At 42.2% G+C, this 16,936-nt stretch overlaps 1 protein-coding gene across 10 annotated transcripts in view; it reads left to right on the plus strand.

Moving 5' to 3' along the window:
* The first annotated feature begins 4,200 nt into the window (after nt 1–4,200).
* The window catches only part of GIGYF2 (GRB10 interacting GYF protein 2), a 79,166-nt gene continuing 66,430 nt past the window's right edge, over nt 4,201–16,936 (plus strand). For 9 of the 10 annotated variants that reach the window (XM_049803524.1, XM_049803515.1, XM_049803517.1 and 6 more), the window contains exons 1-2: nt 4,201–4,301; nt 16,790–16,869. In XM_049803524.1, coding sequence (XP_049659481.1) covers nt 16,829–16,869 — 41 coding nt within the window. In that variant the 5' untranslated portion in view covers nt 4,201–4,301; nt 16,790–16,828. Of the gene's footprint in view, nt 4,302–5,360; nt 5,388–16,789; nt 16,870–16,936 lie in introns of all 10 variants that reach the window. The other variant, XM_049803516.1, reaches the window with a different exon arrangement.

A 16,936-nucleotide genomic window follows, 5' to 3' on the forward strand; every position in this document is an offset into this window, starting at 1 on the left:
GTCTTGCCTGTGGTTTATTTTAGGTCCTTGAATATACCACTTTGTTCAGAAATTACAGTAGTGATCCTCAGAGCTTGCTATCCTGACTTGGGTGAGTGAGGGAAGTGTTCAGTCCCTTCTTGATAGCACTTTCTTTTCTGTACAACAATTCTAGTGTAAAAAGCCCTAATGTCTGCAATTCCTCAGAAAGGAACGTGGCTTTGTAAGTATTTGAAATACTGCCTGCTGCTAAATGCTGACACTTGAAGGTTGTCAGCCTTCCTGTATCTTAAAATAGTCACTGTGTCTCAGCCCTGGTGGTGCCCAAGCTGGGAACCGGGCAGGTTGCTTCAGCTAGATTTCCCTTTGCATTTCTTCTTTCTGCCTTTATAGAAGGGAGAAAAAGAAACATATGTGGACATATGAAAACATGTCCAAGCATCTTGTTTCTGCTGTTGCTGATCTGCTAAGGCCAGGCAGGGCCAGTTTGGCGGGGGGGCTCAGGAGGAGTTTAACCATACATCATTTCAGGTACAATCCAGTGATGAAATGGAAGATGTAAATATTTTATCCAGTGCAGCTCTGCTTTGTATGTTGTCGGCAGTCAATGCATTCGCTGTGTGTCTGTGAGCCCTTGGGACTCAGAGGTCAGGTAAAATCAGAGTGAAGTTCCTTAGTCTCCATTTCCACAGGAAAATTGCAACACTGCAGCTCTTGATTTTCTTTTTCTTTCTTCTCCACAGTATAGCAAGCACTGCTGACTCGTGCTGCTTTGCATGTGCAGCTGGGTGAGCAGCCTGGGGCAGCAGGAGGAGAGGGTGGAAAAAGGGCTTCCAGTGGTTTTATTTTAATAGATTTGAGTCAACTCCAGCTGACAAGTTTCAATAAGGAAATGAGCAGTGTGTCTGTGGTAGCTTTGTTCGGTTCAAATAGGTTTTGTTAGTTGGGGCCTTTATTCAGTGCAGTGAACAGTAAGTGCTTTTGGATGTATATTTATTTTGAAGTTGCAGCAATGTGCATTTTGAAATTAGCTTTGCAAAAATTGACATTGGTAAACCGCTTTCTAAATTGTTCTGTTTTGCTGGCAACTATTGGACTGAATAGCAATGTCATTAGGTTATGCAGAAGTACTAAACAGACCTTGTCTAGCTACTCTCCCATCTAATACTTACTGGCTGACAATACTTCATTGTATTTACACATAATTAATATGTCACAACTGTTGATGCTCTGGCCTCCTTTTATGCCTGATGTCACCACAGGTGGCTCTTAAAGGTCCTGGCAATCCCAACTCTCTTTACAGATACTTGCTGGTACATCAATACCGGACTTGCACTGCTGATGTGCTCCAAGTCGCTCTGTTTGTGATGGCAAGTAGAGAAGTTTGATGAAAAACCTGTTGTTTATGGGTCTCTCCCAGAATGGACAAAGATTTGCCTCAAGTCACTCATCTCCTAGAACGGGAACTCCCTGGACGGTTTTTGTTTAAAGTTTCCCAGAGTAGGAGACATATAGTAGAGGAGTTACTAGCACTTCAGCCTGCACCGAGGATGGGTTCAGCCTGTCTGGATGTGTTTCTCAATGATGCTTCTGTTACAGCAGCCACTGTCACTAGCCGCAGGGGACAGTCTGTGATGGCAGGAAGTCTTGCCTACAAAGCTCAGTGTAAACACAGGAGAGAAAGGGAAACAGTATCATCAGGTTCTTCCTGGCTTGGGGCTCAGGTTTTATCTGTGAAGATTAAGGTGACGAAATAAAATTTTAACCTGATGGGAGCATCCAAATAAATCCCTTGCAAGATGGATTGGAGTCACTGGAGTGCTTTATTGTTGCCTTTCAAACTCAGCTTGCCACATGTGGGAAAGACATGTTAAAATAATTTGGCGTTTCAGAAGTAGCAGTGTATTTGTGGTAGTCTGTCTTTCAGCATAAGCCGTCTGAGGTGACAGATGCATTGAAGTGACTGCATTTAAAAACTACAGTTGGATGTTCACCTGCCTGCCTTGTCTGTTTTTATTATTTTTAGGGATGTGACAAATGAGGACATGGAAAACAGAGGCTGCCAAGAAGACATTGACCCTTCTCAGACAAAATCCCTGATATTTTGACAAACAGGGGAGCCACTTTTTCAAATGACAAAAAGTGGGGGTGGTGAAGGGAAACATGACAGATTCTGCCACATCTTCTGGGCTGCTTTGTGACCATTATTTACCATTTCAAAGCTGTTCTCCATGTTTGTAGCTCCACTACTGTACCATACTGAGGGAAGCAGGCTCTCGCTTCCAAGTCAGGATGGGTGAAAACAATGGGTCAATAGGGAAGGTTTTTAGTTTGTTAGGGATGCCACTTCCCTGCGTGTGGATTTTTAATAGTGAGGATGAATTGGTGCTGTAATCCAGGGCTCTCAAATACATTGTGCCCTTGGTACCCAGACCAGCTGCTGGGGTGATTTCACACCTACACAGCATCAGCTGAAGTCCTGGAATTGAATGCTGCAGGAATTTAACTGCACAGGTACAGTCTTGAGTTTTCATTACAGTCTCCCTGTTCTGCTTCGATGAGTGTTGTGGAGGATTTAAGATGCATCTGCTATTACAAAAAAAAAAAAAAAGTAACCTGAGTTTCCTTGAGGTATTTAAAAAAAAAATGCCCAAGTTCTGCAGATGAGGCATGTTTCAGACACACCTCTTCTTGAATTTTTTGTCTTAATAATATCATGTTTGTGCGAACTGGGATAAAAAAATTTCCGCAAGTGCTAAACTTCTCCCATCTCAGATACAGCTTGTCTTGGAGCATGTGTAAGTATTTTTGAGTGCTCAAACTCACATTTGATAAGTAGCATAACAAGGCACAGCCACTTCTGCAGTCAAGTTGGAAGTTCTCACTGACAGCTTGCAACTCAGGGCTGCCTCTCTCCCTCCCCATACCCTTATTAGTATTGGCTTAAGCTGTGTGACAACAACCAGGGGGATCAAATGCAGTTTATCAGAGACCAGCCCTTTGCTAGAGAGCTTTCCTTTTACACACCAGCCTCCTACAGGAGAAATTTCATTCTAAGATTTTTGGGTGAAGTAGTCCTATGTTGCTCTCAGCTAAAAATAAGCCCCAAGAATTACAGGCTTTCAACCCATTAGTTCAGAAGAATCACTTGTGTTCACTGTTGCACTGTTTTTGGCCAGGGTTCAGTGCACAATGACAAGTATTTATTCACCTAGAAGAGGAGGGAGAAAGCTTCATGGACTGTGGCTGAAATCATGATTGGATTTAAATTGTCTCAGCTGAAAACGGTTATACCTTCAATAGCACCTAACAGCCAAGAGCAGGTTTTTTTGGGCTGAAGGAAGCACATGGGGCTATTCTGCATCATGTACTAATATCAGTTTTAGGACTAAAAATAAACCACTATTTTTAGCTGAAAAACGTTTGCTGTGAGCTCCCTGATTTTTCCATCAGTAAATCTGCAGCCGAAATATGTACCACCTAATGCCCTTCCCCTTTGAGCAGCAGGGGCCTCCTCCAGGCTGTCTCTCCCACAGCAGCAGGCCTGATCCCCGTGGCACGCGTCCTGCCCTCCGTGCCTGCACACTGCCTGTGCTTAAAACCTCCTCGCTTCTCACTTAAGGCAGTTCCTTGTGGCCTTTCAGTGCCACCAGTAAAGCGGAATTACCTACGCGTAACCTACAAGGAGGGAAAGGGGAAGGCTGCGGGTGATAACGGGTGTCCCCCGGGGAGCGCAGGCAGAGCAGTAATTTACGTCTGCGGCCCAGGCCCCGGCACCGAATGGCCGCGTTGCGCCTGGCGCTGTGAGGCCTGCTCACGGCAGGAGGCTGACGCGGTAATTTAATTGTGGGGGGGTGCTCAGGCTGAGGGCCACCCGGTGCTCCGGGAGAGGAGGCGGGGCGGGAGGCGCAGCGGGCCCGGAAGGGGGAAGCGACCGGTCCCCCCCCCCGCCTCCCCGGTACCGCAGCACCCCCACCTTCCCACAGGGCTGTGCGGGGGGAGGGGGGAAGGGGCTGCAGCCTGCGCGTGCTTCCGACAGGGGGCGCCCGCGCTCCCGCGGAGGAGGAGGGGGGTTGGGGGGGACATGAGCGCGCAGCTGCTGGGGGACCGCCTCCTCCCTGCCTGTGCGCGCGGCGCCGTCTCGTCACGCGGGCGGTGCCTGCGGGGCGGGGGAAGTACCGTCGGTCATCCGGGTCCCGCAGTGGAGGCAGGGGGCGGGGCCTGCATTCACGTGACGTTGCGTGGCGGCGCAACCGCCATCTTGTGTTGTTGGGGCTGAGGAGTCGCTGTGGCCGTGAGGGACTCTCCGTTCGGGAGCGCAGGTAACGCCGTCCCGCCGGCTCCCTGCCCCCGCCACCGTTTTGGCCGCCTCCGTCGCCTCCCCGTCGTCGCCCTCCCGCCGCCGGCGCGCTCCCCGCCTGCGGGAGCGGGCCTAGGCCGCGCGCCGAGCACCGGCCTTGCCGGTGGCTCCTGTCCGTCGCGGGTGCCGCAGCCCCGAGGCGCCCTGCGGCCTACCGGGAGGCGAGGCCGTCCCGGCCTGGCGGCGAGGGTCGCGCCCGGAGGGCCTCCCCTGCGCTCCTGGCGATGCGCTTTTGCAGGGTTTGTGGGGCCTGGCCCCGCTCGGGGGTGCGGGCCTTGCCCTCCCCATGCGGCTCCTTGGCAGCAGGTCCCGGCGCGGGGAGACGGTGCCTGTCAGGCGGGGCGCCCGGGGCTCCTCAGGCCCTCCGGGGCTGGAAGTGGCGTCCCCGGCGCCCTCTCTCCTCACAGTAACCCCTGTGAACTCGCGAGTCCCTTGCTAGCCCGGTGAGAGTGGGCATGTGTTCCGGCAGCGCCGCGGGCAGGTGTGCCCTCGTTGAAGGCTGTGTGTGTGCCCCACGGCGAGCACGCCCAGTCCTGTCAGGTTACACAGGCTTGAGGAAGGAGGGAGCTCTTCGAGCACTCGAGCCTTTCTCCCCCCCCCCTCCCCCCCCCCCCCCCCAGGCAGCAGGGTGTTGGGAGCAGCAATGACCAGCAGAGTTTGACTGGAGAGGCCTTGGCATGCTGAAGAGAACATCGATCAGGATTGTGTACATTTGGTATTGATCCAAGACAAGTAGTTTCACTGTCAACAAAGCAGTCTCCACTCTTTCAACTCTGTGTAATTGCACTTTGAAGTGGGACAAGTTGTAGGCTGAACAGAGATGTTGCCAAGTAGCACTTCAGAATAAAACCTACATTTTCCCCAGTAACCTTCAGCTCAGTGTTTTTGGTTTTCTGCTGTAATTGTTTACCTTTTAATTCTTAAGTGTCTGTTTTCTTGGGTGGGAGGGGAAGGAACTTCGGAATTCTGATTATGTTTTTCTGTCTAACTTCTGGCTGCTCATTCTGTTTTCTTGCTTCAGGAGCTGACTTGGGCAAGTTCCTGGAAAGTACGTGTGACTTTTTTTTTTTTCCCTTTTCTCATAACTCTGCTGGTTGCTTCTGTTCTTAAGAAACTTTTTAATAAACATATTAATTTGCTGCTTTGTGAGTAGAACATTTCATAAATGCACAGTGTGATAATTGGGAACCTTTGTAAACAAAATGGGTTGCAGGTGTTGTCAACAAAAGCTTCGTTCTGGTATTTTTGAGCTCTGTTATTGGTTGTTGGCCTCAGTAGATATTAAGAACTTTAGTATTACGAGGTATTGGTATCCTGGCCGTTCGCTTGAATAGACATCCTTTGAACAGTTAGCTGATGCTGAGGTAAAAATGTGTGCCCTAATCAGTCCTGGGGGTATCAACAGGAATGTTGGAGCGTCCATTGCTCCTTCTGCACCCCCTTCACTCTCCAGGCTCATATAGCTATACAGGTTAACTCCTGTCAATGGTCATGTGTGTCTGTGTTAATTTCTCACTGAATGTGTGATTAAAAAACCCAAAAAGATTCTGTCTAATGGTTAACTATATTAAAAAGAAGGTAGAGATTTATCCATGAAAGTTGAATGGCACCTCCAGCAAGACCTGCTTCTTGTGTTGAGACTTTGATAGCCACTTTCCATATCTGACAATAGTGTATATAAAGACTAGTTTTTCTTAATGATGTGAAGAGGTGTTCAGGCTCTCCCAGTCCCTGGATACATGAACATGCGTGGGGGTACCTGGTCACTGCATTTCTTTTAGGATGTTTTCTGAATGGTTTCTTCAGCCTGTCTTTTAAAGAGCTTACCACTTACAATGCAAAGTAGTCATGTTGCAGTGATGACTTTTTTCACAGGGTGCTTACAAAAATAATTTGGTATCACAGTAAGAACTTGGATTCTTGCAAATCTTCTTTTCATGTTGATTTTAAGAGGACTGTAAAATATCCTATTATTGTTTTTTTTCTTGCCTTCCTAAAACTTAGAGTAAATGAAAAATCTGATCTTTATGCTGATGCAAGTGAAAGAAAGGCTTGTAAATAGAGAGTTGAGGGCTTTGCAACTTAATTTTTCCAAATGTTTTACTCCTTTATTGAGGAAAAGATTTTTTTTTGTGTGTAAGAAGACTGTAAAGAAGGTTTGGGTTTTTTTTTTTAAGGAATTTAGACTAAGCACCATTGCATCTCTTCTCTTATGCTTGCTGTCTTCTAAGGCCAGTTGTCAAAGTGGAGTTCAATCATAAACTGGAGTTTCTTATACCTGAATGTAAGAAAAAACTTGGTAGGTCTTTTAAGATCTATAGATACTTCATTTAAAAACAAACTAGATGTCAAAGTCATATGGAATATCTCTTGTGGGCAGCTGACTGGCTGAAGAGGTGGTTTGCTGAAAGATGTCTCTGCTGAAAGATCTTTCTATTTAAGCATCCAAGGGAAACATTGGTTCACAGTAATTGATGAAGATGAGCTAGGCACCTGGACTATGGTCTTTTCCTTCCCCTCTGCCCCCTCCTTTAAAGTAGTTCAGGCTTCCAGCTCTTCAGATTTTTTTTGTTTGTTTGAAATGCCAAGAATATGAAATTTGATGCTGTCTACTTTTGTCTGATCTTGTAAATTCAAGTTACTGTCTAATGTATGTTTCTTATTCTTTCATTAAGGTCTTAAAAATTCCTTCTTGGGGCTTTTTAAGGTATGATGTTACATCTTCTCATAGTCTGATTTAGAAAAAAGTTCCTCTTCTGGGTCATTTTTTCCTCATCTTTCTGTTTGGTGTCTGTCCTGTCCCCCGTCCCCGCCGTCGTCTTCCCCCCGCCCACCCCCCCTCCCCCCCCCGCCCCGGCTTCTGCTCAAAGATGAGTGGAGATAAGCTATATTTAATTCATGATTATACATAGACAGAGCTAAGGGGCAAAGCAATAAAATTTCCACTCACAAATGTAAAAGCACAGGCCTGATCTGCTTTGTCCTTCATCCATAGCTTGTTAGAGATACATAGGATGCTTTGGTAAGGAGAAGCCCGTATCTTTGTTACTGAAAAAGCATTTGTGTTGAAAGGGACTCTGTTTCTTTGTGTAGTTTTCTCATAAATTTATTTTAATTCATTGAGTGACATTTGAAAACCTAGGTGTGTGAAATGCTGCAGGGGGGTTGGTATTTGCTTTTATGGGAACAAAGTCAGTTTTCAGCCTGTCTTAGTCCCTCCTTTCCTCTCTTTCAGTCCTGAACGTGTTTTGGGTGCACAAATGATCTAGCTTGAAAATTGTCAGAACTGAGAAAACTTAGCAAGTTTGCTTAAGGTGTACGTAAGTTATGGATGGAACTAAGAAGAATTAAGTGCTTTTTCAATTACAAGGTCTATACAACATTGGCCCTCTTGTGGCTGTTGGTAGTATATATGTGCTTGTATGTATATAACCATGTAGTTCATCATAGTGATGTTTAATACCATTATTTTTTCATCTTTAGCTCAGATGGTAGTGGGGGATTGTAGCAGACAGAGGTCTTTACATTGCTTTGTTAGAAGCTGAGACGGACATATTTTGTAATCAACACACACTGAGGCAACTTCTCTTTTTTTGCAGAGGGAGGGCTCTCAGTCCATTCTCTCTAAAGGTGGTGAAACATTCCTTGAATATAGAAACTGTAGTGATGGCTTGATGTCTCTGCTGGAAACCAGGCTGCCATTGAAATATTTATGTCCCCTTGCTTTTTGCCCCCCCCCCCCCCCCCCCCTTTTTTTTTTTAATGGGAAGGATACACAGAATTGCTTTGATGCATCTGAGTTTTTTGGCAAGTGTGAAATCCAGGTGTGTTTTCAGGAGTAAGCCTCTCCTGTAGTCCTTAAAGCTTGTAATATTTAGAAGCTGGATATGTATATGTAGACCTCAGGATTGTGGAGAAAAGCAGAAAGGATACCAGGAGCTCTGTAGAGGTAGTAGAGTCTATGGGTCAATGAGAAATTTTGACGGACATTTAGAACATTTGTCTTGAAATACTGCCTTGTTGACAATATCTTTTGGATGACTTACTATTTTTTTTGATTCCTTCAGCTAATTATTAAAGCTGCACATCATGATTTTCTATCTTTTTGGCCATATGTTTTAAAAAACCTAAGCAAATAAGAAAGAATGATTACTTCAGTGGTGGCTCTTGGATATGTAATTTGTCATTATAAACAGATAAATGAGCTTATGTATAACATGTTAGGAAAATAAACCAGTTAGAAAAATATTTTTGTATGTTAAATAGTTGTTATTACGGTGAAAGTAAGCATGATGCATTACACTTTGTGAAGGTAATGTTTTGTTACTGGGTATTTGGTCCTTTTCAGTAGAGAAATACTTCTTTCAGGTTGTGGTTACTATGATTTTTTTTTTACCTCCTGTCACTGACAACAAATTTAAGTACTTTGCATACTGTTGATAGTATTTTATGATAAAGATACTGGTTTGTGTGACTGGGAGATTCAGAGGCTATAGATGTCCATGTGTAGATCAGATTGGGTAAAAGAGATTTGTGGTCTGTGTGTTGTGGCATGTCAGTTCAGATTGGAAAAAAGAGAAGGAAAAGATGCATTTTGTACACTGTGAAAATTACTTTGGGTGAAGTTTTATGATGATGAATGGTTAGCTGAATTTATGTAACTTCAGACTTAGAGTCAGAATGTCATGTGGCAAGGAGTTGGTATGACTGGCAAGTAATGGATATATGAACTGCCTTTTTTTTTTTTTTTGAGCCATGTATGGTAGAATCTGAGGATGATTTGGATTGGAAGAGACCAGCCTTTGGTGGTTGTCTGCTCCAGCCACCTGCTCAAAGCAGGGCTGATGTCAGTGTTAGACTGAGTAATGTGTGTGATAGAAAGTCAGTGAGGCTGATCATGGAAGTAGCATATGGCAGGTTTTTTAAGTAAAAGCATCTAATAACTTGATTTAATAAATTGGAGGCCTAGTTCAACTACCATTAAAACCAGTGGAAGCTTTTACATTAGGCTTAGTTAATGCTGAATCAATCATCTGTATATGTAACTTTATGTTATAGTAAGCTTTAAGAGTACTAAGGCAGGATCAGGATAACATCACAAGTCAGTTTACAAAGATAGATCAAAACAAGTGAATATCTTTAGCGATAATAACATAAAGAGGAGAAAAGTGATAAGCTATTGAAGTATTGTAACTCAGATGTAGTAACAAGTTACCTTCTGACTTCCTGGTTGATGAACACGTGCAATCTGATACACTAATTCTCTCTGTTAGGACTTTTTATTAGATGCTTTCTTACTGTTGAATATTTGTTTCCTGAAGTATAGGATGTCTCAGAACTGCACGAGTAGGAAACCTTAAGAAAGGGTGGAGGGAGAGAATTTCTACAAGCCAAAGAAGGTGCTTATGTAAATGATGTTTAAAAACAAAACAAAAAAACCCCCACAAGACCCCAGATCTGTTAATTCAATGAATGTTTTCAGTGAATGTAGTCTGAAGCTTTGTTCTGCCACTTTGAATATATGTATGGGCTGTACAATGTGTGACGAATGGGAGAGAGGTGCTGTAGTGTGGTTTTGGTTGCATTCCTGTAGTGTGGCAACTGGCTGTGTTGAGGAGCAGGTAGACAGGCTCAGCATCCTCATCTGTAATATTTTGTGGAATGGCACAGACTAAATATTTACCTACCAGCAAATTGTTGATGTACAAGGTAGATGTGGAAGTGATTTTCAGCTGGAAAACAAGTGTGCTGGCAGGTTTTTGGGACAGGATTTGGAATGATAAGTCGTTTGCATTCTAGCCAGTGGCAGGGCCAAGGGTGTGGTCCACTGACTGCTTGGAGCTTAATCCCTGGTGTCTGCCTTTGGCTGGAAGTCTTGTGAGAAAGGTGGAGGTCACACTGCTTTCTGGTGGAAAAACTGGGAAAAGCTTTCACATTCGTTTGTATTCAGGTGAAGCAAGAAGCAGATAGCTCTCCAACCTACCTCTAACCACCAAGTTCACAGTAGTTGGTAGAAAAGGAGGAAAAATCTGGAATTGTGATATTTAATGTTCCTTTATTTTTCTTGGATTTTGTTAGGTGTGCAGGTCTCTTTAGTCTCTCTTGTTATCCTATCCTAGAAGAGCTTCAGTGCCTACTTCTTGTGTTTGTCACTCTTGACTGCAGTGCAACCTGTTGCAAGCTGCAGCACTCCATGAAGCTTTAAATGGATCTGTGTGAGGTAAGCAGAGGGTGGTCGGTTTGGTCCTGCCATTGTAGAATGTCATGGGCAATTTTTGACCAGAAACTACTGAGATATTGAAACACTTTTGCAATGATTTGAGCCAGGAAGGTTATAAGACTTTAGGAGATCTAAAAATGTAACTGTAGTTATAGAGGTGTGGTTTCTGAAGAAGTGGATGGTTTAGACATTGTTCCCTTAGGAAAAACTTCCTCTTGGTGTGTGGGTAGATAGGCCTTGAAAAATTCACCACCTTTACCAGGATAAAGGCTTGGTAAGCAGGAAGGGACTACTGTGGCTCATCTGGCATCTTGTGTAATGTGACTAATGGATTTTTTTCTGATTAATTTTCTGTTTAAACTAGAACATACTTTTTAGAAAATCATTTAGTGTTGACCTGAAAACAACTTACTCTGTTGTTTATCTCTGAATTTCTTCCTTCAGTCCCTTCACTGAATAAATGTGTGTCTTCAGCCTTTTTTACCTGCATAATCATTTACAGCCTGAGCAAGATACTTAAATTTTTCTCAAAGCTCAATAAATACAGCTTTGATGTGGTTTTTTTCCTTGCTGTAAGGTATATCTGTCATGTTCTATCCATTTTCGAACACCTGATTTATCAGCGTTATTGCCTTATGGACAACAGAACAGGACACTGTATCCCTGCAGTGATAAAATCCACTCTATATTTATTCTATATGCCCTTACTTCTATATTCAGTGTTTTCTGTTAGCTGTTCTTTTCAATGTTGTATCATATGTTCCTCTTCAGCTGATTAATGTCATAAATCTCAGATTGGTTTCAGGACTGTGTTTTTCCAGAATAGTCTTGCACTTGTTGTATATGACCTATGTTTTCTGCTTGTGAGTCTTTTGATTGTATGTTTGGCCTTATTAAAGGCATCCTGCTATACTGGACTGAGTAATTGAATAATTCATAATGGTATTATTGATGATGTGTCATTGCCATTATTTACCATATCCATGTTTGTCATCCTCAGGTTTTAGAAGTTATGTGGGTCACTGTTACAGATTCTATAGAAGTAGAGGATAGCTTCTTACCTTTTACTATGTTTTGATAATGTTTTGCCTTCTGAGATGGGTTTTGGTAGATTTTTTTAGAAGAGAAGGTTAAAAGAGAAAATAGGTTGTGATGATTTGAGACTTTTCATGTGGTTCTGAATGATTTTGTCCTTTTTAGCATTCCACTTAATCAAAATGTCCTGCAGAAGTTAAAATTTATTTCACTTAGTTGCTTGAGCAATGAAATTTCTACTCTTACAAAAGTCTTCCATAAATCTGTGTTGGCTGGCCTTAATTATGTCAGTATCCTTTAATCAGTGTTGTCTATTTGAACCAATGATTAATATCAAAGACGCTGGTTAGTATAGCCACCTGAGTCATCCTGCTTACTGCTGTACTTAAACGGTAGCTTGCATACAATCTGTATCATCTTTAATATTTCAAGCATTAGAGAAAATCAGCATTAATTATTCAGTCAACCTGTTAATTTTTTTAAAAATGCAGTTAGTGGCACTGAAATTAACTAGCTCTAGTAGCTGCTTGTGGAATGTTTTCTTGCTTGTGGAAGGTGAAATTTTATCATCTTGATGTAATGTTGCTGTTGCATGATGGAGCACTGCTGTTAAATTCCTGTTCCAAGTTTATTTAAGGAGAACTCAATTCCTTGCACTTAAATCTGCTTGAGTTAAATTTCTGTTGTGTTCTTTGGTTCTTAATTGTCAGCCAATTTCTAGGTTAAAAAGGCTGTTTCAAACCAACAGTAGCAACAGAACTACCTTGAAAGGAAAGGGTACTTTTTTTAAACATCTCTGATCAAACAGTAGACCATTTCAAAATGAAGTAGCTGTGTATAGGAAAGATCAGTGGTATATCTTTTTTCCAAGCTTTACATTTCCAAAGTTAATAAAAAACCTAAGCAAGCAGCAGTGTCAAAGCTATAAATTGCAGTGACAGCCCAAATATTTAAATTTTTTTTGCTTGTAGGAAAGATTAGATGGGCAGACCTGAATGCAGTCATTGCCTAGACTCAGCTTGGGAATCAGTTTCTCTCTCTCCAAAACAGCAAAACACCTGGGTGAGACAGATTGCCATGTGGTACAAGCCGACAAAATTCTATAATGGGAATGTAGGAGTTTAACATTGCCTGAAAATCTTAACTCAAGTGCTCATGAGTAAGGGACAGACCTTAAAATGGCAATTTAATGTAAATCCTGAGGTTGAGCAAAGTCTGGAAAACATGGCAGTTTAGACATTTCAAAGTCTCTGAAAAACAGCTTTTTGCCTAGATATTTATTAGATAGCTATATGTTTTAAAAGACCAGAGCTTGTGGCCAAAATGTGCCACTGCAATTACAGACCTTTAGATTTTTTTTCAACTGAAATGTCATCTTACACATTTTAACACAGCAATCTAGCTGGTAGAATCAAGTTCTGACTTGTGTCTGAAGCAGATGTTTCTGAGAGCTTCAGTAGATTTGCTGGGTACTGAATAGCAAGCTTGAAAAATAGTTTAAAAAAACATGAGCTTGGTAAAACAACCATTGTACCTAAAGCAAACCAATAAAATAAGGTGGATGTTGCTGATAGCAACTTCTGTACATATAATATTACCTGTTAATTGTGAGTGAAAGACACTTAAAGGCTTAATGTTATTGGATTGCATTTTGTGTCTTCTCAGAGGATGGACTTCTGACTTCCAAAGTACTAAGCTGCTGACAAAATAGAAAGGATGTTTTTTCCCTTGCCAGTCTGCAGGTTAATGGTGAGGTTGATGTGTTTTTTTGTCTTTTCAGTCCCACATGCTGTTAGCAGGCTGGTGGCTGCAGTACCACACCAGGAAAATGAGTCCCAGTTCCAGTTTGTGAAGCAGTTCTGTTTTTCCCTAAATATGCAGGAAAACTGCAACTGTTTGTAGGGTTGCACTGGCACCTTGATCAAGGATTGACCTGATTTGAAGAAAACCTTGGAGAAAAAGTTCCCCTTTGAAGGAGTGGTGGGAAGCCCTCAGGTGACATTCTTGCCCAAGCAGTGGTGCTAACTGGACCTTAGCAAAATATGGTCTCAGTTTCTTGCTTCAACTTGAGGCTGTCCCTGTGTGCTCTTTGCCCATATAAAATCTGTGGCTGTGCAGATTCCTCAATCAATAGCCATGAATGTGTAGAAAATCTTGATTTACAAAACTCTAGCAGTTCAGAAAGGGGCTTTTTCCTCCATCAAATTATATCAAGGAGGAAATGTGTTAAGTATATATTATTTTTGTGATTTGCCATCCTTGATTAATAAGGAGGCAGCGTAAATAAAAAAAGACCAAAATTAACATTTTAATTATTAATACTGAAGTTTAGAGCCTAAGAAACATATCTAAATAATAAAGATCTGATAAATGCGTGCCTTTTCCGTAGCCAAAATAGTTAAATTCATGACCTGATTGTTCACTCCCTTTTTTTAATTCCTCACCCTTTTTCTTGTTCCACCCTGACTCTTTCCTCTCATGATGCAAGTGTTGCGTGGTCCACCCCAACTTGCCTTTCCAGTTAGTACAGCGTCTCCTTTGCACACTGACCATGTGTGTTGTGCAGTCCCTGTCAGAGGTTCCTCTCCAGTTTGGCTTCTGCGCCCTCACCTTTTGGCTGCTGCTTTGTGAACCAGCTTAAGCAGCGCATGGATTTTGCTTTCCCGATATTGTCTGCTCCGACATGGCTAAGGGTACTCCTCTTGCGTGCTTGCTTAGCTTTCTTGAGTCTCTGTTCCTCTGCTCCCCTCCTTCCAAATCATTACCTGTTTCCTGAGTGCCTCTTTTTCAAGTGTTTTCTCTCAGCTTTGCCTGTAATTTCTTTTTCATGTATGTTTTATTTCTGGGTTATGTTGCCTATTAGAATAAATTCAGCTGTTACACCTACTCAAATCATCTGCAGATCTGTCTTTTCTGTGGCTTTTTTTCCCTGTTCAGCTACAATTTCATCCACTTAGAGGTGTCTTGCTTTCAATTCAAAATTCATACAGTCAGAACTTCTAGGGAGGAAGTAACTTATCTGAATGCAATACAGAAGAGGAAGCCAGCAAAGATTTCCCAAAACAAAGTGTGGTGGCCAAAACGAGGGACAAGGAAAGCCATTTTGCAGCTCAGTGGAATGAGATTAGTAGGCCTTGAGTATGGTTGTAGGTACTAAAGTGCTTAGGAGTCTAGTAGAGAAAGAGGACACAGTACCCTCAATTTTTGGGAAGTAAACCCAGAGGCTAAAGAGGCTGGGGCCCAGTGGGTCCAAAACTAGTGAACTGCTCAATCCTAACTGGATTTCAGTGCTTTATCCTTGGATCTGATGCTGTTCAGCTGTGTTTTCGTTGCAGTTTAGCATTCAGTGCCAGTCTTTTTGGTATTCCTAAGCTAGCTTTGATGTTAGGAGCTAAAGATCCCAGGTTCCTTGGTGATCCACATGGGTTGATCTGAAAGCTCTCCCTGCTATACCTCCCCAGCAGAAGGATTACAGGCATTGCAGGAAGCAAATGGACAGCCATCCAATTAAGGTTACTAGGAATTGTGTTAGAGGCTTGTCTCTGCCCAAGTGTGCAAGATGGTTTGCTTGATTGGCCCCACGGTATTTTCACATGTGGCTGCTCTATGTCTTCTTTAGGTACCTAACCTTATATTTTGATTGGCAGAATGATGAATGGATATACTGTGAACATTCTAATGAGCTGTTGGCTGCTTCAAAAAGGCAACCCAAATCAGACCAAAATAATCTCTAACTAGGCCTGTGAGAATAGCTGGATATTTTTGTATTAGTTTCTAGTGCATGTAGTGAGATAATCCCATTTTGGTATATAGTGTTAAATAAGTTAATATGGTGTGTAGTAGAAATATGTGAGCTGAGCATTGGTTGGCAGGTTTAGGCTGCAGGGAATTTTACAACTATTTGTGCTCTTATGCCTGAAAGATTTGGGTAAAATCTGCTCAAGCAATTTAGTGTGAGGTTTTTTCGGCATTTTATGGTTTTCAGGCTGTTGATTTATTATTTTTTTTAACTTTCATATCCTTACTTCAGTAGCATGTATATAAGAAAAAAATCTTTCCGTTGTTTGGTTTTGTCATCTTTTTTGCAGTAACTAATGCCCTTTCCACTTCTATCTTGCCATGTTTTGTTTTTCTTTTCCATCACCTTTCCACGCGAAGTATAGTTTGTCAAAAGACAAACTTATGAAGCTTCTTATTTAGTCCTTGGGCCTATTAAGGAACAGAGTTCTGATATGGCAAAGCTCCCTCCCTACCATCTGTCTACCAGTTTCTGTAGGTAATGATAGAAATCCTTTTCTGTTTGGGCTTTGGCTACAGTGTTTTTGATTTTTGAAAAACCAAAACCCCTTCCTCTGCAGATTTGGATTTTGCTGTTGCTGGAAGGGTAGAGGAGCTGTATTTTCTTACTGCAAAAGAGACTTCTCCAGAACTGCCTGGGCTGAACTTGGCTTTGAGAAAGGAAAACTTCATAGCCTTGCCTTAGTCTTGTTCTTTCTCTCTAACACTCTTGCTGTATAGGAACTTGACCTGACCTTCACTAGTGTCTGCAGGACCTTGGCTAATAGGAATGAAAATAGCTGAAGTCTTAATTTGTGCATTTTTTTCTTAATAAAACCAAGAATGAGAGAAGTACTGTCATCTGCCTGCAGATTTAGGAGAATGTCACAGCGTTGGATGTACTGAACCTTTAGAAGGCTGTTTTTCAAGAATGAGCAGTGGAAATTTCTTGAATATTCTGCCACTCAACTGGCAAATCTTTCTTGCTGCACTTCTAGTGTTTTTTTATCCTCTTGAAATTGTCAGGAAGCTGCAATTCTGTTAATTAAGCATTACTGTTCTTACAGAAAAGGATTATGCATCAAATTCTCTGTGTTTGGTTGTCTTGCGGTAGTCACTGATTTGAAAAGGGACTGTTTGTGCAAGTTGTTTATTCAGACACCCAGATCCAGTGTCCTGTTTGAGCTGTTAAAAGAGGAATTTAGGGAAGAGATCTTGATGCAGTTGCTCCTATGTTCGTAAATTAATCTGTGTTGGAGAGCTGAAATGGGTTCCTTGGAGGGGAAAAAAAAAAAATTTCCACATAGTTAACTTGTTTTCACTTCTTTGCATGACCAGAGTGCTTTTGTATTGTGAAGAAATTTATGAAGGACTGTATTAATCCAGTTGTTTTCACAGTAAACATTGTTATTTTTCAGGTTCACGCTTTTTAAAAAAGAGGAATAGAACAGGAAAAAATGGCAGCAGAAACTCAGACACTTAACTTTGGGCCTGAATGGTAAGTTTTTTTCTGGAACCTTGTCTAAAATTTTAAAAGCACATTATGAATTTCTGTCCTTTGGGAC

The sequence above is a fragment of the Accipiter gentilis genome, chromosome 6 (genome assembly GCF_929443795.1).
Source record: "Accipiter gentilis chromosome 6, bAccGen1.1, whole genome shotgun sequence".
Lineage (NCBI taxonomy): Eukaryota > Metazoa > Chordata > Aves > Accipitriformes > Accipitridae > Astur > Astur gentilis.